Source organism: Carettochelys insculpta, chromosome 2 (assembly GCF_033958435.1).
Source record: "Carettochelys insculpta isolate YL-2023 chromosome 2, ASM3395843v1, whole genome shotgun sequence".
Classification (NCBI taxonomy): Eukaryota; Metazoa; Chordata; order Testudines; family Carettochelyidae; genus Carettochelys; species Carettochelys insculpta.
The window spans coordinates 230,401,256-230,427,781 of NC_134138.1; the positions used below are offsets into that span (position 1 = coordinate 230,401,256).

Genomic DNA, 26,526 nt, shown 5'->3' on the forward strand with positions numbered 1-26,526 from the left:
GGCCAAGGCCAATGAGGCAGGTGTCCCAGCGGTTTCTAGCGGCCCCCTCAGCGGAAGGACGGGGCGGGGCCGCATGATGAAACCTCGCTGAGTGTTGCGGCGCCGGCAGCGGCAGCAGCAGCTGGAGCGGAAGGAGGAGCCAGGCTTGACCGGCAGTGACTCGGCGGCGATCGGCAGCCCGCGGACGAGCGCTCGGCGTCTCTGCCCGGCGTGCGGCGCGGAGGTAACGGGCGGGGAGGGAGAGCGGGAGGCGGCCGCTCTGTGCCGCCGGCTGTCCGGGGGGAGGCGCACGCTGCGCTGCTGCGGCAGGTAGGGAGTTGCGGGGGCCGCGCTGCTTCTTCTTGGCTGCGCATGGGCGGGGTGAGCTGCGCTCCCTTCCTGCCGGCCCGGCTTCCTGCGCCCCCCTCTGGCCGGGGCTGGCCCCTGGCCCCTCCGCCGAGCGGCAGAGGCGTTTCGGCTGGTGGCCCGGTCACTGGTGGGAAGCATGTTGCTGTTCCTCGCCGGCCAGCAACGCCTGTAGGCCGTGATCCTGCGAACTTTTACGCACGCGTTTAGGGCCCGCCCGTGGCACGTGTCTGCGTGCATTGCATTAGTGCCTAGCAGCTCGGTAATGAGCGAGGGTCCCATTCTGCCAGCCGGTGACTAGATAGAGATCCGCCCCACTTCACCCCAGCGTTTGTGCTCTAAGGTCCCAATCCCGTTGCGTGGGGAAACCCACTGCCCTGCTGGCTCCTTAGGCGCTGGTTTCGTGTGAGCTGTGCGGTAGGTACCCAGAGGAGAGGCTTACTGACCCATTGCTGGGCAAAGCTGTACTCGGTTGCAGCAGAGGAAAGACAATTGCATCAGACGGAAGTTGTGAAGAAGGCAACGTGTGTAACTTGGGCTGCTTATCAGCGCTGAGGTGATTGCAGAAAGGGCAACACTGCATTTAAAAAGACATTCGGCTGAATGAAATATGCCCTCCCCCCGCCCTCCAAATGTGCTTCAAGGGCAAGAAACTGAAAAAAAGTTTGTTCTCCAGAGTTAAAGAGACACCACCGACTTGAAAGCTAATCTGTTATGTTGAAAGTGTAACAAACTCACATCCATCTCTGACTCTGCCTGCCAATTTTATGGCTCCACAAAATCCATATCCCTGTTTTCTGTTTGAAGAAAAAAGAATCCTATCTTGTTGAGTGGAAAGGTGGCATAGATAATGGAGGAAATACAAAATAGTGAAGAAAGCTCAGTTGCCTATGCAGGAAATATTGTCAAATACACAAAGTAAATACATTGAAACATAAAGTAGCAGAAATGTAGCACTTTAAAGACTAACAAAATGATTTATTTGGTGATGAGCTTTCATGGGACAGACCCACTTCATCATATCTTCATCAAATAAATAATTTTGTTAGTCTTTAAAGTGCTACATTTGTGCTGCTTTGTTTTGTTGGAGTACAGACTAACACAGCTGCCTCTCAGTTACTATTCAACACTGAAATATAGAGGAACATGTTTGTTTACACCCCAGAGTGACTTAGTTGGGTCTATTTAATTTTCTAGTGTACACCATCCTTTAGCAAAGTACTTAAGCACATGGGTTTTAAGTATGTGAAAGGTCCCCTTGCTATCAAAGGCCGTGTCTACACTAGCCCCAAACTTTGAAATGGCCATTCAAATGGCCATTTTGAGGTTTACTAATGAAGCGCTGAAATGCATATTCAGCGCTTCATTAGCATGCTATCTGCTCATGGGAATAAGGGGACTTTGAAGTAGGCGGGGTCCTTTCAAAAAGGAGCCCCGTCAGGACGAGCCGCACGGGGGGCGAGCTGTGTCAATTTTGAAGCACCGCGGCTGCCCGCATGCTAATGAAGTGCTGAATATGCATTTCAGTGCTTCATTAGTAAACTTTGAAATGGCCATTTCGAAGTTTGGGGCTAGTGTAGATGTAGCCAAAGAGATTTGTATACTTTTTCTGCTTCCATAGACAATGGAAGACTCACCTTTTCAAGCATTTAACTGTATCCACTATCATCTGCTGTTGCCTTTTCATTGGCTCAGCATGTTTCTGGGATGGCCTTAATGTCTTGTCTTTTAGGTAGAAGCTATTTCTGTTGGTTGTTTGCCAAGTTATCTCCATGATTATAATCTGCTGTAGCTTCACCCATAATTTGCAGTTAAAGACTCCTCACTAACTTAGTATAAAATAAAACATGCGGTAGACCATTCAAACAAATTTGAATATTCAGCCCTGGATACGATTAAGTATTGTTGTGTGCCAAAGAAATGTCTTTCTCTTGATTTATTTTTGTGACCATCGCATGTTGAGAGAAAGCATATGAGTTACTTTAATTAGTTAACATGTCATTGTAATAAAGCAAGCAATCAAAATCATAAGCATGTGAGCTAGCATATTTTCCAAGCAGCATGGGATTGAAAGAAATTGTAAATCTCTCCTAAAACTCAATAAAGGCTAGTTTTTGATTAAAACCTTGGTGCTAATGCAAAAACAGATGTGTCCCTCTCCTACCAAAAAGTTAGATCTGTCTACACTACCAGGAAGATTGACCCTTTCAGGGGGTTTGATTTTGATTTCATGTGCTTGGTAGTTCAATTTTGTGTGTCTCTATCTAGGATCAGCAGTTGACCCCTGTACTCCTGAATATCGCAAGGAGGTTGAAGGGAGGTTTTCTCCCATCTATCTCTCTCTGCGTAGCTGGCCAGGTAAGTTGATTGTAGATAAGTAGATTCTAGCTATACGATTGCCGTTGCTAGAATTGCATATCTGCAATCAACTTAACTCCATAGTGTAAACCAAGCCTCGGTGGGAAGTTCTCAGTGAAGTCAGTCTGAGGAGTTTTGCCTGGACAATGGGCCTCGTATATACTATACCTAGGAAGATTGTGGCATCTCCATCACTGGGGATTTTTAAGAGCAGGTTAGATGGACACCTGTCGGGGAAGGTCTAGACTGTGCTTGGTCCTGCTGAGAGGGCAGGGAACTGGATTCAGTGACCTCTTGAGGTCCCTTCCAGTTTTAGTGTTTTGTGATTCTATGCCTTCCTCCCATTGACTTCATTTGTAGCTGTAGGCAATCAGTGTTTCTGCAAATGGGGTGCTTTGACCTAAATTATCCCATGTGTAACTCCACTGGAGTTCTTTAGTAGGGTAACTTTGGACCATACTAGCCAGAGATGATTACTATTAAGAAAAGTGTTGGGCTTAGACATCTTGTTTAAAATACATTAATAAAGCTCCTGTCTTTTTGGGGGAGCGAGGGGGGCAGGTGTGCAACCTGAGCTGTAAAAATGACTCAATGGATTCTAAGTTCACAATTTTGTTGTAGTCATATTGGTCTTAGGGTAGGAAAAGGTAAAAGATACTACCTCAGCTACTGTTTCTCTTGGAAGGTACTCGACACTTCTGCTTAGAGTACATGAGCTGGGTCTGCTAATCATACCATCGCATGCAAAAAGTGCTGAAAGGGGTGGGGCAGGTCTTTTGTCACAACATTCTGACACCTCCTAATCTTCAGAGAGAAGCAGACAGGGTGACGGAACTCCTGTTCCATTCAGGGGGGGTGGTGACCCAGAGTGATGTAGTCAATTCAACGCTTGGAAATAAAAATGACTGTACCCTGCCATCCAGTGTGGCTTGCTGAGGTTGAATGGACATGATGCTGCTTCCTTTTTTCAAAGGGGCATAATATACCTAGATTTCCAGAAAGCCTTTGACACGGTCCCACACCAAAGGCTTTTATGTAAATTAGGCGGTCATGGGATAGGAGGAAAGATCATTTCATGGATCGGGAATTGGTTAAAAGACAGAAAACAGAGGGTTGGAATAAATGGTAAATTTTCACAATGGAGGGGGGTAACTAGTGGTGTTCCCCAGGGGTCAGTCCTGGGACCGATCCTGTTCAACTTGTTCATCAATGATCTAGAAAATGAGGTAAGCAGTGAGGTGGCAAAGTTTGCAGATGACACCAAGTTGTTCAGGACAGTCAAAACCAAAAGGGATTGTGAAGAACTACAAAAAGATCTCAGCAAACTGAGTGATTGGGCAGCAAAATGGCAAATGAAATTTAATGTGGGTAAGTGTAAGGTAATGCACATTGGAAAAAATAACCCAAATTACACGTACAACATGATGGGGTCAAATTTAGCTACGACAGATCAGGAAAGGAATCTTGGAGTTATAGTGGATAGTTCTCTGAAGACATCCACGCAGTGTGCAGCGGCCATTAGTAAAGCAAATAGGATGTTAGGAATTATTAAAAAAGGGATAGATAATAAGACAAAAGATATCATACTTCCCCTCTATAAAACTATGGTACGCCCACATCTGGAGTACTGCGTGCAGATGTGGTCTCCTCACCTCAAAAAAGATATATTGGCATTAGAAAAGGTTCAGAAAAGGGCGACTAAGATGATTAGGGGTTTGGAACGGGTCCCATATGGGGAGAGGCTAGAGAGACTGGGACTTTTCAGTCTGGAAAAGAGGCGATTGAGGGGCGATATGATAGAGGTATATAAAATCATGAATGGTGTGGAGAAAGTGAATATAGAAAAATTATTTACCTTTTCCCATAATACAAGAACTAGGGGACACCAAATGAAATTGATGGGTAGTAGGTTCAAAACTAATAAAAGGAAATTTTTCTGCACACAGCGTACAGTCAACCTGTGGAACTCCTTGCCGGAGGAGGCTGTGAAGGCCAGGACTCTATTAGGGTTTAAAAAAGAGCTCGATAAATTTTTGCAGGTTAGGTCCATAAATGGCTATTAGCCAGGGGTAAAGTATGGTGCCCTAGCCTTCGGTACAAGGGCAGGAGATGGATGGCAGGAGATAAATCACTTGATCATTGTCTTCTGTTCTCCTTCTCTGGGGCACCTGGCATTGGCCACTGTCGGCAGACGGGGATACTGGGCTGGATGGACCTTTGGTCTGACCCAGTATGGCCGTTCTTATGTTATGTTCTTATGTTATGTTCTCCTATGATCCAGTCCACTGGAGAAATTAAGTTAAATATCTAAGGCTACATCTACATGTCGGGGGGAAAAAAAAAGCAGCCATGTAGATGGGGTTCACTTGGAGAAAACCTCCTTTGTCAACAGAACGCTTATACCTCATTTTTTTAGGGATAAGGGTCTGTTGACGAAGGGCATTTATGCTGACAGAACCCTGTCTACACGGCTGATTTTTTTTTTTTTGGCAAAATCTCTCCCAACAGCACGATTGCATGAGATTTGCAAATCAGCGCCTCATTTGAAATGTCAGGGTCCCTCGTTTGCATTCCCCTCTCGTGAGAGGAATGCCATGTAGATGTAACCAAACTGTATTGCAATATCCTGTTAGAAATGGTTAAGGACTTCTAGGGTTACAGCCTTTCCCTGAGAAGGTACAGGAAGGAAAACATTAACAACTTTTTTTTTCAGTTCACACCTGCCCTTGCTGCACTGTGGTTTTACGTTACTAATGGGAATGGTGTTTTGTTCAATGTGTGATACTGTGGATGGAATATGAGTTCATGTTCTGTAAGCAAGAAACTACTAAAATAACCAAAACATATATTTAAGTGTAGCTAAAACTGAGTTGACGCCTGATTTCTTGGGTTGTGCAACATATAGTAAAGATTTTTTTTTCTGGGTTGTTTTTAATCAACCTTCTCAAAACAAGGTGCTTTCTTCATAAGGCAGTGTTTCATTATTTATATTCAAGCAATTTAAATGTGCTTCCTGGGATCTACTGTAGCTAAAGCACGTTGTATGATAACATCTTTCTGTTAACAGGTTCCTCATTTTATATAGCTGTGACTCGACCTGCAACAGATTTCACAATGTGTGGGATCTGGGCCCTTTTTGGAAGTGATGAATGCCTTTCTGTCCAGTGTCTAAGTGCCATGAAAATTGCTCATCGAGGTCCTGATGCATTTCGTTTTGAAAACGTCAATGGCTTCACCAACTGTTGCTTTGGTTTCCATCGTCTTGCAGTTGTTGATCAGTTATACGGAATGCAGCCTATTCGTGTGAAGAAGTTTCCATATCTATGGCTGTGTTACAATGGAGAAATCTACAACTTCAAAAAGGTAAAAAACAAAAATAGACAGTGGTCTGTAGTACAGGTTGAATCTATATAGTCTAGCATGCTTGGGACCTGACTGGTGCCAAATCAGAGAATTTTGTTGAACCACAGGAGATCAAGATTGCGGGGAATGGGTCTCTTTGTTTTCATTTCACCAGCATGAATAAGTGGAACACCGGCTTGCTATGCTGTGACAGTACTGATATACCATGTATAAGCCTAGGCCTAGCCAAGATTTATCTGCTCACTTTATAACAAAGCGTTAGTGTTGTTAAATAATTTTACTGTGTTGGCACAAGAAGATAAGTAGATAAAGTGTAAAAAAAGAAAAAAAAGCTTGTGCTTAGCAGCATTACCAGCACTTGCACTGCTTGTTGGTTTCTAAGGGCACATCTTCCCTCCAAGGAAAATTGAGGATGGCACGGTTGATTTGCCAGAGTTTGATTTAGTGTGCTTGGTAAGGACACATTACATTGAACTCACAGGGCACTCCCCATAAGTGCTAGTACTCCTGCTCCTTACAAGAAGAAAGGGAAGTCACTCCCATTGAGGTCCTACTGTGGAGATGGCGCGGAAGCTTGTATTAAGGCATATCAATTCCAGCTATGTAATTGATATACCTGCAATTGCACATCTTAATTCCACCTTTCCTTTAATGTAGACCTGGCCTTAAAAGACATTGAGGAATAATTTGAAGTTAAATAACAGCACAGAACACTGAGAGCTACGACTGGTGGCTGTAAGCAAACTTCACGGGATTGTGGGAAACTTGGCCACCCCCACGATAAGCATACATTGGCCTAACTAAAATCACATCAGACCACAGTTCTTATCCAACCAGAGAGTGCCCACCTGTACTACAGTGTGGGTGAAGGTTTGGAACTTTTCTAAAATGCCGTAGACTCAAATGTCAGAGCAAATAAGCAAATGATGCAGCTTCAGAAATGAAGTGTCTGGGTGCAAAATCTGGAGCTGATTCATAAGTATATGAGAGAGACTCAGAATACAATAGGTCTTCAAATATTTACAGTGAATCGAGATGATATATAAATGACAAAAGGAAAAATAAGCTAGTAAAGAAATCTACTCCAATATTAAGCTTCCAGCGGCTAAGCACATGGTCAGCACTTACTAACGTAGAATTCAGAATTAAACGTAAAATTACAAAAACAAAAAGTCCTTTGTAAATTTGGTGTTCTGCAGATTATTTTGGGGAGCTACTCTACTGTCCTACTTGAGTATAACTTATGTTTTTGCTGAATCTTAGCATATTAGCTGATTTAAGACATATTTTAAATATCAATATGGATAAATACAGCATTTGCTATGGGGCAGATTTTCAAAAGTATTTGGGCAGCTAAAGATGCAGATTGGGGTCTATTGGAATTTGCAAAAGCACCTAAGCAGGCATAAGGGACTGGTAGCAGAGGCGGGTTTAGCTGGCAGAGGCACATTGACACGGCCTCTTTACTGCCGGCAGATCCCTCTGCCACGAGCGAAATCTCGTGCAGTGATGCTAATTAGCTGCGTGAGTATGCAAATGGAAAGCCATTTGCAATTCCAGAAACCTGTTCATCTTAGCTCTGCCAGCAGTGGAGCTGAAGACGCAGGACATGTAGACGTGGCCAATGTGTCCAGCGTCTGTGAATGCTAATCTTTTATTTTTCTTTCTAATAATTTTCCTTAGTTACAAAAGCAGTTTGGATTTGAGTATCAAACTTTAGTAGATGGTGAGGTAATCCTTCATCTTTACAACAGAGGAGGAATAGAGCAAACAGCCTGTATGCTGGATGGTGTGTTTGCGTTCATCCTGCTGGACACTGCAAACAGGAAAGTGTTTCTAGGAAGAGATACATATGGAGTCAGACCATTGTTTAAGGTACTGACTGAAGATGGATTCTTAGGTGTCTGCTCTGAGGCAAAAGGTAAAATGAATGAATGAAATGAAAATAAATGAAAAAAGGTCTTGGATGTACATGAATGTCATTCTCTTGATGATTGTTAAAGATGTATAATAAAATGAACAAAAGAATTATTGGTAATTGAATCCAGTCAGTATAAATAACATCCTGTGATGTTCCCATTAGTTTTTTTTTTAAAGTCTCAAGCAGAATTTAGACAAAAATAGGAAAACTTCAGCATTGAATAAATGGCCTTTTAACGTAGCTAAAAATCAGTTTTCTGATCAATTTTACATACTTCTGACTGCCAGCTATCTGCATTATCTGACTTTTGGATATTTGAGGTCTTGATTCTGATCAGTTAGACAAGAGTAAGGTGAAGTTAGTGGAATTATGCTGGTGAAAGCCAGACCAGAGTTTGGTCCTGGGGAATTCTGACTGAATTCCCAAGCAGCTGTCTTGGGAATCTGTTGAGTCAGAGATCATTTAAGTAGTTTACAGTCCTAAATTTTTGTAGAGGAGGAGAAAATACAAATGCCGTTGGAGTAACGTCTGTCTGTTATTTCAAAGTTCAGTATCCCCTTTTTCCCCTCACTTAAACATGATACTTCCAATTTGGGTGACCAGATAGTGTGGAAAAATCAGGCCCCTCTCCTCCTCCCTGTGTGTGTGGAGAAGATCTAGCAACCAGTCCCCTGTTTATATAGACAACATTCACCAGCACACAATAATCTCCAGAAGCTTAAGAGCTGCAAGACGTACACAGCCTGATCTATGCAGTGGTGTGTCTCAGAAAGTGGAGTTTCTGCCTGGATGCTCTGGTGCTGGGCTAAAGCCCTCAGACCTGCCTTTTTCCCCAACTTTGTAGGCAGAGAATGGGGAGTGGGATCTGGACGAGGTAGTGGGGTGGGGGGTCTCTGGGAGCTGCTCTGTAATTGTAAAAGAGCTGCATATGGCTCACGAGCTACTGTCTGGCCACGTATGTAAGACAAAGTCCCTAATATCAGGATGATCCTGATAACCTCAGTTAACCTTACTGGTCATCCTACTTTAACCCCTTCTTTATTTTTCGAAAAAACAATTAAATGGTGGAAACAGGGTTTTCTCTAATTTTTTCCATCCGTGGGTGGAATAAATTTTGTTATGTGCACCGAGGACTGTGCAGATGCATGCCACCAAAAGAAATGCATGATGCTGGCTGTGAGCGCTCTGCCAATCAGCTGAGTGGCACCTGAATCTGTCCTGGGTGGCTGCCCAAGTGCACAGCTTTGAAGGAACATTGGCTGGAACCATAGATATTTAGATGTATAAACACCACCAGAATGGGACAGCAAGGGAGTTTATTTACAAAATAACATGTACAAATAAACCTTGTTTCCTCACATTGATCCTTGAACTGCTGCATGTGTGTTTAGTAATCTATCCAAATTAGGTAGACCATTGTAATGGTGAGATCTGGTAGACGCAACCCTATAGTTTTTTTTTTTTTTATTTGTGCAAAACTGTCTGTGGTGTTTTTTTTCCCCCCACTAAGGACTTTGAGACTGAGCTCACAGTTCCTGTCTGCATCACTTCTGAGAGCTTGATTTTTTTTTTTTTTTTTGAAATTCAGTTGACTGCGTCCAGGTGACCATGTGATGCATTCCCTGTTCAATTTCTGCAAAACACTGCCTGTGGTTTCACAGAAGTTTGATGTGCAGCATGAAAGCAAAATACAGCCCTTGAGAATTTTATTGCAAATCTGATTCTGAGGTCTTAATTAGAAACAACACTTTCAGGTTTGGGATCTGTAATTTAGGGATTTTGGAATTGCTAAATTGATATCCATTACTTTTTTTATTACCAACTTTGCTATAAGTTTGACCACTGAGTGATTATATTAACCTCTCTTTGGTTTTATATGTAAATTACTTTCTGTCTTTCAAGCTCACGCAGAGACTAAATATACTGTACTTGACCTTGTTACTAGGTTCAATTATGCCACTTTGCTACCAGAATGTTTTAGGGAAAATATACTGCCTAGTAGCTAGGGGCTGAGTTCTAGTGAAGTTTGACTGTGCTGTATTGACATTTGATCCCACTGACCTGTATGGCACAGGAGTGTTGACATTGACTTCAGTAAGCACAGGATCAGACCCTCGGATGCATGAAGTGATGAAGTGAATGTCAGTAGCCTCTTTCTCCATACAGGCAGCAATGTGGTTGGCTTCTTCATAGGGTTAAAAGATAATGTGCTAGCCTGGGAACATGACCCCCAGAGGTGGTTTGGGTTTTTTGGCAGCGTTCTCATGCCCTAGCTATAGGGCATATTCTATCTCTGTGCAGTTTACTTTTCTGCTGCTCTAGAACACATCTCAGTCCTATCTCTTATTGGCAGGATGCTTGCCTCAGAAGAGTTTTCAGGCAGCGTATATTTCCTCATCATTACACCAATCAGAACAGAATTAATCTCTAAGGCTACATCTACACTAGATGCATTTGTCAACAGAGAAATCTTGACAGAACCTCTTTCAACATATTACTGTTGACAGAAGTGTAGTGTAGACACTTCTGTCAACAGAGAAAGTTGTGTGTAGCACATTCTGTTGACTGTGTTATCCCTCAAATTTTTGAGGGATAACACTGTCAAGGCAAATGCAGACTTCTTCAAGATTATTGACGGAAGGCTTTGGCTGTTTCTATACTGGAGTTTCATCGACCAAAGGGGACTTCTGTTGACGTAACTCGGAGTGTCTACACACATATAAAGTGTTCTGTTGACAGAGTCTCAACCGAACTTTGCATTTCTCTCGACAGTGTTATCCCTCAAAAATTGGAGGCATAGCATTCTGTTGACGGAGAGGGCTTCTGGTTCCTGGGCAGCACTGTTTGCAGAGGCTGCCATTCTTCTTTCTATCGGTGGATAGCATCTTCACACAACTTGCCCTGTTGACAGAGAACTGCTAGACTGCACTGCCCTCTGGTTCCAGAAAGCGGAATGACAGCTCTTCAAAGAGGGCTGCCCGGCAACCAGAAGTCCTCTTTGTCTACAGAAGTGTCTACACTGCACTTCTGTTGACAGTACTCTGTCGGCAGATTGTTATGCCTCAAATTTTTCGGGGGGATAATACTGTCAAGGCAAATGCAGAATTCTGTGGAGAGTCTGTCGACAGAATGCTTCAAGTGTGTAGATGCTCCCTGAGTTATGTCGACAGAAGGCCCCGTCTGTTGACAAAGGTTCTGTTGAGATTTCTCTGTTGACAGTAACTTCTGTCAACTGTCAAAACAAAAAAGCAGTCAAGTAGCACTTTAAAGACGAACAAAATAATTTATTAGGTGAGCTTTCGTGGGACAGACCCACTTTTTCAGACCATAGCCGTACCAAAACAGACTCAAGGCTGTGGTCTGAAGAAGTGGATGTGTCCCACGAAAGCTCACCTAATAATTTTGTTAGTCTTTAAAGTGCTACTTGACTGCTTTTTTGTTTTGATAGTATATACTAGCACGGCTCCCTCTCTGTTACTATTCTGTCAACTGATGCTTTTAGTGCAGACGTAGCCTAATAGATAATCTGGAGAAAAGTATTTTGTATCTAATTTTAGGCAGCTGAGAGATCATGGTGGTGGGCATGGTAAATACTCAAAACACCTGAAAATTTCTTCTCCACATGTTTTCATGTCCTCAGGTCTTATCAGCTTAAAACATTCTATGCCCTGTTGTCCTAAAGTGGAGCCATTTCTTCCTGGACACTATGAAGTGTTGGATTTAAAGCCATCTGGCAAAGTTGTATCAGTGGAACTGGCAAAATTTCATAGTTTTAAAGATGAACCCCTGCATGCTGCTTATGATACAGTGGAAAATCTACCTACAGGTAACAGCAAAGAAATAACTGATTTTTGTAATTTGGTATAAGTGGTAGAATCATTTGTCAAAAAGCTGAAAAGAAAGTGATACTGCAGGGGCATGATGTTTGGGTGCTCTCTTTGTATGTGACTGCTTGTAAATATACTGGAGCTCCTGCATCCTTGCCTGAAATTCATGTTATAACAAAGAGTTGTGTGTCCTTTTCTGCTGAATCCAACAAAGCCTGGATGATGAAAACCCTGACTTGACATTTTGCTTGTTTACTTTTGTGGCAGGTGTGGATCTTGAAACAGTGAAAAGCAACATTCGGATTTTGTTTGAAAATGCTGTTAGAAAACGTTTGATGAGTCACAGAAGAATTGGTTGTCTTTTGTCAGGTAAATAGCAAAACCCCAAATGATTGTTTCCTGCCTCCCTCTCCCCATAAAATGTTTACTTACTTTGGTCCGTCTGTGATGCATCTAAAATAGCAGGACTTTCAAAGCATCTTTTCTAACTACCAACAATTTTAACAGAAATTTTCAGGAATTTTTGAAAATTGTTATGGTCTTTACTGAGCCACATTATATACCAAATGATACTTGAGCTGGGATATTGGATTGAAGAGTATCTGGCCATTTTTCACTAAGATGTTACAAATATAATACTTTTGCGATAATTCAGTGTAGTCATAAAATTAAGGCTTTTATGTGAAGGTAAATATCCAGTAAAAGTGAGAAGTCACTGCACTATCATGAGGTAAATCTGTAGAGAGGCCTCTGCATATTCCCAAGAAGAGGAGGAAGTTGGCTGTGGAGATGAATTCTTTTTGCCCCTCACCTCTCCTTGTGTTTGTGGGGGCAGAGAAAGAGGAGACATATCCTTTGTGTATGGCTTTCGAGGAATCTGGGCCGAAACTAACTGTTTTCAAATAGGGATAATCTAAGATAAAGGAAGAAGTTCAGTGTCTTGGCTGAGAGGCAGTGAGGCTACATCTACATGGCATGCTGCTGTCAGCAGGGTCATGCAAATGAGGACACTTGACAGTGCAAATGAGGTGATAATTTTCAAACTGCATGCCTTATTTGCATACTCTCTTGTGATTGCTGTCTGGGCAGAGGCTTCTGTCGCCAAAACAAGCCGTGTAGACAGATTTCTGTTAACCAACCCCCTCTTGTCAACAGTCCCTTATGCCTGACAAAAATGAGGGATAAAGGGCTGTCAACATGGGGCATTTTGGTGGACAGAACCCTGTCTACACAGGTTGTTTTGTGGCAACAGAATAAGATGTGTGATTTGTAAATTAGCACCTCATTTGCATTGTCGAGTGCCCTCATTTGCATGAACCTGCCAGCAGCAGCATACCATGTAGATGTAGCCTTACTGTAGAACCCAGAGATGTGCTGTGTAGTCTTTGATCTGACATTTGTTACAATTTTTTTAGCAGTTCTGGCAGACTGAATTAAGGTAAGTTGTGTATACGCATGGCATAATGACACACACTTGTGATGTATCTTATCAAGTGTGTGTTAGAATGTGACAGGGCTCATGAGTGTGACTAGTTCTGCTATCTCCTTTCACTTACCTATGTAAAAGCCAGGGAGGGTATTGTGGTGCTTTGGATAGGGCAGTTCCATCCCCCCACACCCCTCAAAATCAAACTATTTCAAAATTTAAAATTTCTGAAGCTACAACAGCATAAGTAATTTTCCATAAATACAGTCCAGCTAAGTACTAATTGTGTGTGTCTCTTTGTGTGAAGTTTCAACAGTGTGTTTTACCAAGGGATGTGGCAGTCAGTGAGCTAAGTATGAAAGGGTGGTTGTACATCATTCTGTAAAACTGGCAGGAAGGATAGTGGCAGGAAGGATGGTGAAGTTGACAGAGGGTGGCCAGGGCATGTCTGATGACTGCAATGGTATCTGCAAGCAGAAAAGATGGGGAATGAACAGATAACAACTGGCAAAGATGAGGGACAAGCAGAGTCTACGGCAAATGAATATTAGATGTATGTGGAAGCACTGTCCCAAAGGAGTTGAAGAGTACAGTTCTGTACTGGAAGTAGTTGGGGAATCAGTCCAGTCTTGGCAGGATGGCAGAGGGAAGATGTACTCATTTAGAATCATTATTCCACGGTAGGTGATCTATTTGTGTGTAGTAAAGAAAGATTTATGTTGCAGTTCCTGGGCTGAACATAAACTAATAATTATTGCTGTAGGTGATCCTCTGAAATTGTACAGCATGGTCTTTGTCTTCTTGAACTCTTTCTTTCACCCTCAGTTATATATCATGTATCTGGGGTTCATACATAATTTAAAAAGCAAGGAATTGTACAGGTGTTTGTGTCTTGAAAAACATAATGAAATAAATGCTTTACAGGGGGTTTGGATTCCAGTTTGGTTGCTGCAGTGCTCCTGAAACTGATGAAAGAGTCGGGCATCATTTATCCATTACAAACTTTTGCAATTGGAATGGAAGACAGTCCTGATTTACTGGCTGCCAGAAAGGTATAGTAATCATTTTTGTCTTCAGCTACAGTTAGGGTGCTCAAGCTGAATAGGGAATACTGCTTCTATATTCCCTCTCTTAAGGTCATAATGTATCCTTGTAGTAGTTGTAATTATTTTTTGGGCAGAATCAGAATTTGTAGTAAAACCAAGTTTACATAGTCTTGGGTTTGCTTCTCAATTAAGTGACAAATAATTTGGCTTTATTTGTTCTTATATATTTGAAAGTTCTTTTTGCAACCAAAACTGCCATTGCTGTCTTACTACAAGGCAGAACCCAGCAGTGGGATCCTACAGGACTTGCTGCCATACCAGGAGTGGGTAGTAAAGTGCTTTGTTGCAGAACTGATTGGGTGATCAAAAAAAAAAACCTCCAGAGAGCAAGAAATTGTGGGCATTTACTACGAGGTTTAAATAAAGTTTTGTGTTTTGTTTTTTAGTGGTAAAAATTATATATATATGAAACTGAGAGGTTTTTTTTTTTTTTTTTTGCATGGTGAAATCTGTCTCTCTTGAAAGACTGAAGGTTTTTGAGTGAGAGAGCAGGATAAAAGAATACAAGAAGTAATGTGTGAGCAGTTGGGAGTGGGTATTGCAGTAAAGGATGGGAGCAGGATTAAAATAAGAGTTCTGTACAAGGCTCTGCTGCAAGGGCCATGCTTTCAAAGATGTCTCAATTCTGCCTCCATTTGTGGCTGATTCTACCATTAAACTTTTAGATCTTGGAAGAACCACTGGGAGTGTCTAGCATCTGTGAATAGTTAGTTGCCCATGAACCTGAGGTACTCAAATTTAAGTAACACTGTAAGCTGTAGTCTAAAGCAGTGTTTCTTCAACTTTTTGAAACCATGGAACACGCAACCATATTTTTATGTTGAATATCTATGAAAATTTTCCTTTAAAAACAAAACATTGCTGTCAGACCAAAAAATCCCAAACAGCGGTTTAAAAAAAAAAAGTAGTAATCAGGAATTTTAACAATGTAGGAGTAACATTGTATTTGGTTTTAATAACAGAAAATATAGATCATTGGTGTATGGTATCTAAAAAGTTTCAGATGTTCTTGGCACACCTGTGAGTTGTTCACGGAACACTCATGTTCCCCAGAACATAGAAACTCTAGTCTAGAGAAATCTTTTGGGGACACTGTGCTTTCTTTTAGATTATGCAGCACTTGGGGGAAAAAAAGTCACAACTTTTTCCAGCCATAACAGAGTCCACTGTATTTTTGTGTAAACATTGGGATTGGAGTAAATTATAATTTGGGAAATATTTTCCACCAGAGTTTATAGTGGATACCTGTTTTATTTTCTTGTAATTTTTGTTGCACAAGAGCTCTGGTATTTTAGTGATGATGATTTTTGCAAAGCACCTTTGATTAAAAGGCAGGTTACTAATATAGTCTTTTATAAACAGGTAGCTACTTATATTGGCAGTGAACATCATGAAGTAATATTTAATTCTGAAGAAGGAATTCAGGCAATAGAAGATGTTATTTTTAGCTTGGAATCTTATGATATTACAACAGTAAGAGCTTCAGTTGGTAAGATCTGATTTAATAATGATCTTTACTAAGTACTGATGTATTGTTTTCCACAAAAGGGATTATCCTTATATACTGTCTAATGGTCAGAAAGAGCCTGGAAGACAAGAATCTTGATTTTGGTTGCCAATTTTGCCATTGTCTCCAGGCTTGTCTTAACAAACACTTACTCCATGGCAAGCTGGATGTAAATCTGCTGTGTACTAAACAAAATGTTGGTGTGGATTCCACTGCCACACACTAACAGGTCCTGTGCTTTTTGATCTATTATGCTTTGAAACAGGAGTAAAGCAGAGGTCCTTAAGGATCTGTTAATGCATGGCAGGCGGGTCTACACAGACACTTAAGTTTGTCTCAAGCTAGTGTGGCTAGATATCAAAAGCTGTAGTGTAACTAGGGCTATGTCTACACTAGAGAGTTATGTCCACAAAACCAGGGTTTTGTCAACAAAGCTTGTGGAACATCTGCACACGAAAAGTCTTTTGTTGACAGTCTGTCGACAAAACTTGGCACTTCCGCTGACAGCGTTCTGCCTCTCCATGATGAGGCATAATGCCTTTGTCAACAGTTTCTATTGACCAAAAAGCTATGTAGAGGCTCTGGGAGGCCTTCTGTTGACAGACGTGGATTCCAGTTCACCAGGCAGCCCTGTTTGCTGAGCTTCCAGTTGGCCCTTCTGTCCAGAAGGCATCCAGGCAGTCTGGCTGCTCTCTGTCAATGGAGCAGATTGCTTTTTTTATTCCCTTTTGTCTGTGGATGTCATCTCTTCAGATCTCTTCTGACTAACTTCTGTCGGCAGATTGCCGTTGTGTAGACATAGCCAAAATGTTTTTTTTAGACAAATGCTCAGTGTGGGACAATGGCAAGTTATTTATCTTACCAGCAACACAGATAACAGCACTTTTGTTCTTTTGTGGTATTTTTTTGAGGCTTTGAGATCCTTAAATGAAAGACTGAGATCCAGATTTTTAAGACTAGAATGGGCTATTAAATTATCTAATCTCACCTCCTGTGAAGCACAAGCCATAGAAATTTTACTCCTGTTCTGAGACAAAAACTTTGACTAAAGCATATCTGTCAGAGACAGGCCAGTTTCGTGAATTCAAAATATGCATACTATTTTGCTGTGCAGATATGGAAACGAATCATTTTTCAATTTTTTTTTACACATCTTGTTTGCTTTCAGGTGTGGTTTAATATGACAATGAAGTAGAACTCACTGACATAAACACTTGTTAATAAAATCTATCATGTTCTAAAACAAAACAAACTATTTTTATTATTAAAGTAAATCCCATGGAAAGATTCAGTGATGAAAGGCTGAAGTCATTATATGTATACAAAGAGAAGACAAGTTCAGCCTCCCTGGTCTGGCACCCTCGGGACCTAAGCACTCCCAGATTTTGCTGGAGCAGGTGTGGTCAATTCTGCCCCCCTGCTGGTACTTGCTCCTGGGCTTTCCGACGGCAGCTTCCCAACCCCTCTTACACTACGTAGGTGCCCTGGCTGCTGGCCTCAGCCAGCCCTCCCCAGCTGCAGCTTCCCCAGGCTGTAGCTTTCTGCCCGGCCCCACTAACGTTTTCCCGGGGCTGCAGCTTTCTGCACAGCCCCAGCCAAACCTTCCCGGGCCTGTAGTTTTCCGCACAGCCGTGGCTCTGGCCATGAGCCGCCCGTTCCCCCACCTGTGCTGCCAACCTACCAGCCCAGGCTACTGCTCCCTGCTGCTGCTCCCAGCCCGGGGCTCTGTGGCGGCTGCTGCTGGCTCCTCCGTTGCCACCACATCAACTGTGGCTATCCTGCCCTGGACTCCTGCTGCTGCTCTGGCTGGCTCCTCCCACTCCCAGCCCCAAGACTCTGGTCCGGCTGGATGAGAGGATGCTGGATTTGGGAGTTTTAACCTGTAGGGAGAATTTATTAAGTGCTTTGCAAATTAAATGGACTATGCAATATGACTGTTAAATACTTATTACTTCTATAGGTTTCTCTTAACTGGTTAGTTTAAGTCTTACAAATATAAGCCATAATTCAGGAAAACATTCCTATTCAGGACAGTACTCAAGCATGTGCTTAAGTCCAACTGACTTCACTGGGACTTAGTTTTCCTGACTCAAAGAATCCCTTCAATTATTTGAGTTTTAAGGACTAGTTATGGGAAAGCACAGCCAGCTGAACAATTTTAGTTGAGAACATTTACCCAAAATTATGTGAGGCAGTGCTATTTTAATGGCATTGAACAGCAGAAAGGGTTGCTGCTGTTGTGGATTTCAGCTACTCTCCCCCTAATTTCTAGTCTGGAAGAGAGGCACTGCAATATTACATCAAAATATCTCTTCAGGCTTTACTTCTGAAATGAGAATTCTATTCACTTGTAACTGAATTTACAATAACTTTGTAAATCTGATTTCATTATTTTAGGTATGTACCTGGTTTCCAAATACATACGCAAGAAAACAGACAGTGTGGTCATTTTCTCAGGCGAAGGCTCAGATGAGCTTACACAAGGCTATATCTATTTCCATAAGGTAAGAATAACATTTTGTTCTCAAGGAAAGAAGAGTATTCTTATCTGTGCGAGCAGATATTGGGACAAAATAATTGGAAAAGGATCCTTGGAGAATAGCACATTAATTCTTTCTGGTACTGGTACTTTCTGTCCATTTACAAATAACTAATGTATTAAAGTGCACATATAAGAAAAAAGTTCTCACAACTCCAGTGTCTCAAATGCTTTTGCACACCAGGGCCATGTCTGCACTAGCCCAAATCTTCAAAATGACTATGCAAATGGCCATTTTGAAGATTACTAATGAGGAACTGGAATGCATATTCAGCACCTCATTAGCATGCTGCAGCTCTTCGAAATTGCCGCTTTTCGCTGCTGCGCAGCTTGTACAAATGGGAGTCCTTTTCAAAAGGACCCTGGGAACTTCAAAATCCCCTTATTCCTATCAGGAGATAGGACGAGCTGCTCAGCAGTGAAAAGCGGCAATTTCGAAGAGCTGTGGCCAGTGGCATGCTAATGAGGCGCTGAATGTGCATTTTCAGCACCTCAATAGTAGTCTTTGAAATGGCCATTTAGAAGATTTGGGCTAGTGTAGACATAGTCAAGCAGTTGTTTATGTGAGTGGTCCTACTAAACTCAAATAATGGTTTTAAGAGAATGTCGCCAGCTGTGTCCAGACATTTCCTTTTTCCTCCTTTTATAGAAGTTTCTTTTTAGAGATTGTTACACACATTTTAGTAATTTTTAATTGAAACATTTTGTTTCTTTTCTATATTTTTAGAAGCAAATTTAGAATTGGTTGAGGTGCCAGCTTGGAAATTGAAGGGTGGATCCTCAATAGTGTAAATTGTCATAGTGCAAGGAAGCTCTCATGCTTTTCTCCATCTGAGGATCTTTCTGTTAGTTCCTGTTCATGGGACAGGGACAATCCTATAACAGCAGTGCAGGTTTTCACCATACTGTCCTGCTGATGTGTCTCAACACAGACCTGCGGAGAACACTTCTAAGAGCGAACAAACAATACAGTCTTCTTTCCCTGCAGTTCTTGTCTTCTGTACTGAGACTGCCCTATGCTGACTTACATCATATCAGAATCTGGCCTGAACAGCTGATACTTTTTTGTGTAATAAACATCTTTTACATCCTCTTGGCTTGTGTTGAGAATTATTGTAGGAACAAATGGACAATATTAAACAATCATTTTATAAATTCAGCATCTCCATGTAATAGCTTCCAAAACACATTTTATTGTTGTACCGTATTAAGTAAACCTGTGGGCGCAAGCATGCATGTTGTGTGTTCCTGTGGGTACGAGGAGAGATGGGAAAAGGAGTCCTAATCATCGGACGGTATGTATTCTCTTCAGACGCTTGGAAATTGTGAAATTTTGGCCTGTAATATAGATTTGTGTACAAGTTGCTCTAACATTCATGACTTAAAAGTAGTGCATTACTGTACTATGCATATTATGCTGCAGATTACCCACTTCTGCCTGTTCAAAGAAATCATTGGAAGTTGCCAGAGGCTACCGAAAGTTCTCAAAGTTGCAATACATCTATGCAATGTAAGCATGTACTACATAGACATGTATATTACAGGCCCCGTCTCCCGAAGCAGCTATGGAAGACAGTGAGAGGCTTCTGAGAGAACTGTATCTGTTTGATGTACTTCGTGCAGACAGAACTACTGCAGCTCATGGGTAAGGCCTGTTTTAGGCTCCACAGACCACAGTTGTAGGTATAGTTTAAGAACCTAAGTAGACTAGAATCTTAAAGATCTTGCTGTCTTCTCTGAAACTACCAACTTTTGAACAGTGGAGCATTTGGTATAACACGCAGAGAAACATATTACCCTCTATTGCCTTCCTCTATAATTCAGTATATTTTAAAGGGCGTGTTAGTTTAAAGCAAGTATGGGAGCGACTGATGAAGTTCCTTGCTACCAAAGGCAAAATTCTTCTTAATTCATTTTATACCTCAAATCTGAAGACTTAGAAATTATACTAATTGCTTGGTTTTGCAACATATTGGGCCTGAACATAAGCAGTCTTTCTGCACTTGGAACGCCTGCTGAATTTAGTGGGAATGCTGCATGGGAGCATTGCAGCATCACTATGAAATGTCTTTAGAGTTTCCATTGGTACTTCTTTATTGCAATCATATTTGAAAACCAAACTCAGATATGCTTTTGGGGGAAACTTAGCAGATTCTGCAACAACTTAAAGCATGCTGATGCATCTCCTCACAGGCAATTTGCTGTTTCTTAACAGATTCTTTTAGAATTACAGGATTTTTTCAGTGTGTATATGCAAAATGCTTTGTTTTATGGAGGCCTTTGTGGAACCTGCAGTAGGAATGCCTGCATTTTGTGTGATACCCTACGCTTTCCAGTAGATGGCAGCATGCACAGTAAGAAAACTCTTCAACCTTTTTTGGTTGATATCTTACTGGATTGTCCTAATTTATTAATTGGAAATTTATATTCAGATACTGAAATACTAACCTTTTGCATTCCTTCTGTTCAAAATAAATGCGTGTTAGTAGCTATGGAATTTCTAAAGTAATGTGTCATGGGATTGTTGTAGTATGTCTTCTGTTGTAATTTATTTTCTCTTGTTTTAGTCTTGAACTGAGAGTCCCATTTTTGGATCACCGGTTTACCTCTTATTATTTGTCCTTGCCAGCAGAACTCAGAATTCCAAAGGTAAACAAGCATACATAGCCCCCAAAAGTCATCATGGAGGTTAAGGTTGTGATTCAGCAGAGCATTAAGCACGAGTAATCCTATAGATTTTAATGGGACTGTTTGTATATGCTATTTCTTTGCTGGATTGATGCCAGTGGCCAGCTCTTTTTCTTGAATAGGCTTCAAAAGGGGAAAATGTGTTTTGAAAACCTAGCCTTAAAATTGTCTTGTAGGGTTTGTTACCCTTAAGTTCTGAACATTGACAGCATTATTATGGTTTCTGCCAATAGAATGGAATTGAAAAACATCTCTTGAGAGAAGCATTTCAGGATTCTAACTTGCTTCCAAAAGAAATACTCTGGAGACCCAAAGAAGCCTTCAGCGATGGTATAACATCTCTCAAGAAGTCTTGGTTTTCAATTCTCCAAGAGCATATTGATCTCCAGGTACACACATTTATGTTAAAATTTCAGCTTGTTATCTACAGAACCATATGCTTTCTTTCATTCTACATTTTAAAGCCATTACAGATGTTTTAGAAATGGCATCAGCCAATGAAAGGTGGTATTTCCATGTACTCCAGAAAAACAAATATTTGCATTTTTGAAGTTCTCAGATTGCCATTTGTTCAAGAATATTACAGGAGCAATATTGATTTTAAGAAATGAAAGTACTTCATACTACCTCAGTTTTCATAGCCTGAGGTGAAATTTCAGATGGAAAGAAATGAAATCTCATGGGAAGGACTGTGTAAGTAATTGATATGGCTAAGTGAGTGAAATAGCTGGGCTGCAAAATTTTGTGTGTTTAGTTCATGGACGAACTATCTTGATTCCGGATTCATGTGAGAAATGAAAGCTGTGGTACTATGGGACATCCTTCCACTTAGGGCAGCTGCTCTGCTTTACACAAGCTACTTATATCATCTCTATCCACTGCAGAGTTAGTATAGTGTTGGTTTTTGGTAGCTGCACCTGTTTTGTAGCTAGGCCCTTTTTTGTGCTGACTTCTTATTGAGCCAGGTAGTGTAACTGTAGCTTTGTTTGCTCTCTATAGGGGGACACACACACACACACACACACACACACACACACACACACACACACACACACACACACACACACACACACACACACACGAGTATAAAAGTAGATATTTTGTGTGTGTGTGTGAGAGAGAGATCGATCACTAGTGATAAGACAGTAGTGCCCAACTTATGCCTGTTGTATAAAGGGGAGCTGCCTGCATGTAGTGTCAATGCTGATTCAATTGCATACCCTGTGATGGTGCAGTTTATACCCCTGTATTACAGTGAAAGCTGTGCCAGCAGAGACATCTAACCCCCGCCAGGGAGTGGCTGATAGGATCCCTATTCTGTTTCCCTGAGAGCATTGGAAGGAGATTAATTTTATGGTTGTGCTCTGTTGGTGCCCCCCAGTGGAAGCTAATCAGGAGATCACCCAAATCAGCACAGCCCCCTGGAATCAACCTTCTTCATGCCTGCTCTTGGCAGAATGGCAGCTGCAGTTGACTTGACTTCTGCACCCCTACTCCTGGGTTACTTTCTGGTATGAGAAGGCTGCAGACTAGGTTGTACTGATGGAAAGAACTGAGATTCATTGTACACAGGCAGAAGAGAAAACCTAACAAGAAGCAGGTAACTGCATAGCCTGAGCTGTTTTGAAATCATTCAGTGGTGAGTCAGGAAGGAAATGGGGAGATACTTTTGTAAACTTATTGGAAAAGAGAATTTTAGATTTTAAAAAGTTGACAGCTAATGTGGAGCCAGAAACAATATCACACTAATAGGGCCATTTACAGGACTAATTCTCGAAAGTGCAGATCAGTTTCCCACTGAGCTCAAGGGGAGCCATGTGTACATCCTAGGGAAGGATTTCACCTTTTAGAAAGCTTTTAATCTCTTTCTGGAATGGGCAACTTTAACAATCAGTGGAGTTTAATGGTAAATCCTTATACACTGAGATGACGGTATTTTGATTGCAGTTGATGGTCTAGTGAATAATTTATAAAACAATGTCACAGCTTAGCTTTTATTTCACTTTTGTTCATAGGTTGATGACTTTCTGCTGGAAAAAGCAGCAGAGAAATTTCCTTTTAATCCTCCAAAGACTAAAGAAGGTTATTACTACCGCCAGATCTTTGAGAACCACTACCCTGGGCGAGGTGATTGGCTTCCCCATTATTGGATGCCACGGTGGATTGAAGCTACTGATCCTTCAGCTCGCACATTGAAACATTATAAGTCGTCTACCAAAGAATAAGCGTTCCAGTCATTTTGAAACATGTTGACAAATAGCTCAATCTGCGCTAAAGCTGGTCATTCAACCAAATAGTCTAAAGAGTATCGTGAATGGATTTGGACAACTATATTTCTGACGAAAGAGCCCTCTTTAGTCAATAGAATAGTGTGAAATTCACTGTAGGAAGCTTACACGGGGATCTCTGCCTTACTTAAACTACCGTTCTCATCTGAAAAAGTATCGTGAGGCAAGGGCACCATCATATTTAACATCTCTGCCTCTTGTTCACACTCAGTCATATTGAAACAAAAAAGCAGTAAAGTAGCACTTTAAAGACTAACAAAATAGTTTATTAGGTGAGCTTTTGTGGGACAGACCCACTTCTTCAGACCATAGCCACAGCCATGGTCTGGCTATGGTCTGAAGAAGTGGGTCTGTCCCACAAAAGCTCACCTAATAAATTATTTTGTTAGTCTTTAAAGTGCTACTTTACTGCTTTCTTGTTTTGATAGTATATAGACTAGCACAGATGTCTCTTTGTTACTACTCAGTCATATTGGTTGACTTCAGTTACAAATATACATGTATTTCTAATGGAAAACCTCTTTGGAGGACTCGAATGGTTCATACACTTTATACTGGCCTGAATTTCACCTTGGGGATATAAAATGGAACATTTATGGACTGGACATTCTGTCAAGGCTCCTGTGTTTAATACGTGTATTATTCATATAGTGACTGTAGACCTTGGGTAAGACACGTAGAGAGATTTACAAATTCCTACAGGTACAGTGAGGAAGCTAGTAGGATTTATGGAAGTTCTTAAGTAGGTTAGATGCCTAACGTGTCAATAGCAGGTGATTATCTGAGCTGCTTAGGTGCTTCTGAAAAATCCCACTACATTTTCTGCAATCTGTGGCTGGCCTGGGTCCACTGGCTTAGGCTCCAGGACTGAAAAATAGCTGTGTAAAGATTCAGGATGGAGCTTGAGCTCTGGATTCTGAAAGGTTAGAAGGTCCCAGAGCTCAGCCTGGAGCCTAAGCCAGAATGTCCAAACAATAATTTTTTGCCCCTCAACCACTGTCCTGTGAGCATGAGACTGCAAACCGGGGCCAACTGCAGCTGTGCCATGAGACTTTTGTTCCTGTAAAGACCTACTTGAAATGCCTTTGCAGACCTGGCCTATTTATATGTATTGTGGTCATGGGTGTGGTGTAAGAAGTAGAATAGTGTGGAATAAAATTAACTAGTTATATACTCATTTCCAGCTCAAGGGTTTGATTTTGAAAGATGAACGGGGCATGATTCTAATGTGAGTCAAGTGGCTTAAATACCTGTACAACATCTGGGAAAACTTAGAAGTGATAATAAAAAGTTTCACTTACAAGAAAACATGCATGTAAGTGGAACTTGTAACATACTGGTGGATCCACCCACTACTTCTTTCTTAGACACAGCACATAAGTTGGGATAGGTTCTGGCTCCCACTCAGCTCTCATAAGCCACCCTGGTGGCATATAGCAGCTGTACAGGAGTCACAACAGAAGAATTCACCTGTAAGCAGCCCTATCCTGCCCCTCTCCCAAGAACAGGTCTAGTGGTGGATTGGGGTTAGGTGTGTAGTGCACAGGCTTGTAGAGACAATGATGAGGTGCAGTAAGTTAAAGCTGCTGGAGGCTGATTTGAGTGGTGATGGGTTGAGTAGCACCCCAGAAGCCAGCAGGATCCCCTTGTCTTCTGTGCTGGCTCCCCTGTAAACACATCACTGAATCCCCCTCCTGGAATTCACTGGGCATTTTACCAGAGTAAGGACTGTAAGGATTGGATTCCCTGTCTGAAAGAGCATTTAGTTAGGGGTGTCAAACTCATGGCCTGTGGACAATCTGCAGCTCCAGTAGTTCCATAATGCCAGCAGGTGCACACACAGCTGCCGGCACATGTGGTCCTGGGGGAAGGGTCTGGACACCCCTCCACTCCCTCCAAGTCCAGCCTGTGCTCGGTCGTCTCCCCTCCATGGCCCTCCTTCCCTCGAGCCTCCTCCCCCCGAGGGCTGGGGCTTTGGGGATTACTGGTGGGCCTGGCACGGGGCAGCAGCAGGGAGTTAGTTTCCTCTACCACCCGCTCTCACTGTGGTAGTGGGTACTGTGGAGAGGTGGAGCTACATAGCTGCCTCTGCTCTGCTTCACCACCATCTCCCAGGCCAGTGGTTGTTCCCTTCACTGTGGTGGCAGGAAGCAGAATGCCCCAGCCCCAGTGAAGGCTGGCTTGGGAGACAGAGGCGAGTGGAGCAGGCTCCTGCATAGCCCCCCTTCTCTACATCTCCCACCCAGGTTAGCCTGAGTATGGGGAACCATAGGATGGTTGAGGTGGCCACTGAGGGGCCCCTGCACTGAACCATCCTATGGGTGGGATGGCTCTGCACACACCTGTTCTGGGCCAGAGGGATGTGCTAGCAGTGGAAGCCATTCTAGCCCCACTGTGCTACCAGTAGTGATGGTGGGGGTGGGGCATGTGTGTGGCTAGTGGATGCATGGGGGGTGCAGGAAGGGGAGCATGGAAACCCCTGCCCTATCCCTACTCCCCGCCCACAAAAGCCCTGCCACTGAGGAATGCCTGCTCGCTCACTAGGATGATTTGAGGACTGGTACTGGCTCTAAGGTAAGTAGTTTGAGACCCCTGATTTAGTTCTTCCTTCACAATGAGAGGTTTTCTACATATCCTTGTAGCATACCAAATGTGTTTCCACACAGCTCATTATTCCAGTAGCAGACTATTTGAATAGGATGGTATGTTTTTAAAAAACATGTTTTATATTAATGGTGATCAGTTCACTGTTTTCAGTATTAGCGGGCAACCTCCAAATTGCTTACGAAATGTAGAAGTTATACAGAACTTCCTGATTTTTGTAACAAAAATCTAGGTATATTGAATAAACGTTTATTTCTCCGTGATATTCTAAAATGAAGCATTAGGGTTCTTTGGAAGATGTCTGAGAGCTCATTATTTTCAGGGCTAAATTTCTCTTCAGGAATCTTCTGAAATCCCACGGTGGCATCCAGGAGCCCATGAACAATTCTCTGGTGGCTTTATGCACATGGCTGTATTTGGGTTGACACACGTTCACATTCTGGCTAATCAAGATTATACGGTTAATAACAGGGGTCAGCAACCTTTCCGAGGCAGAGTGCTGAAATTTGACCTCCACGTGGTCCGAGTGCCAGTGACGCTTTTTAAAGTCACTA

General features: G+C 42.1%; 1 protein-coding gene across 1 annotated transcript; it reads left to right on the plus strand.

The window, feature by feature from the left end:
- Positions 1-6: 6 nt before the first annotated feature.
- On the plus strand, positions 7-23,641 carry ASNS (asparagine synthetase (glutamine-hydrolyzing)). The gene is made up of 12 exons (XM_074986213.1): positions 7-223; positions 5,771-6,066; positions 7,750-7,987; positions 11,628-11,813; positions 12,082-12,183; positions 14,165-14,292; positions 15,709-15,835; positions 18,251-18,357; positions 19,937-20,037; positions 20,960-21,041; positions 21,314-21,469; positions 23,096-23,641. The coding sequence occupies exons 2-12, from the start codon at positions 5,818-5,820 to the stop codon at positions 23,303-23,305; spliced, it is 1,686 nt and encodes a 561-aa protein (XP_074842314.1). The 5' UTR covers positions 7-223; positions 5,771-5,817; the 3' UTR covers positions 23,306-23,641.
- The last annotated feature ends 2,885 nt before the right edge of the window (positions 23,642-26,526 follow it).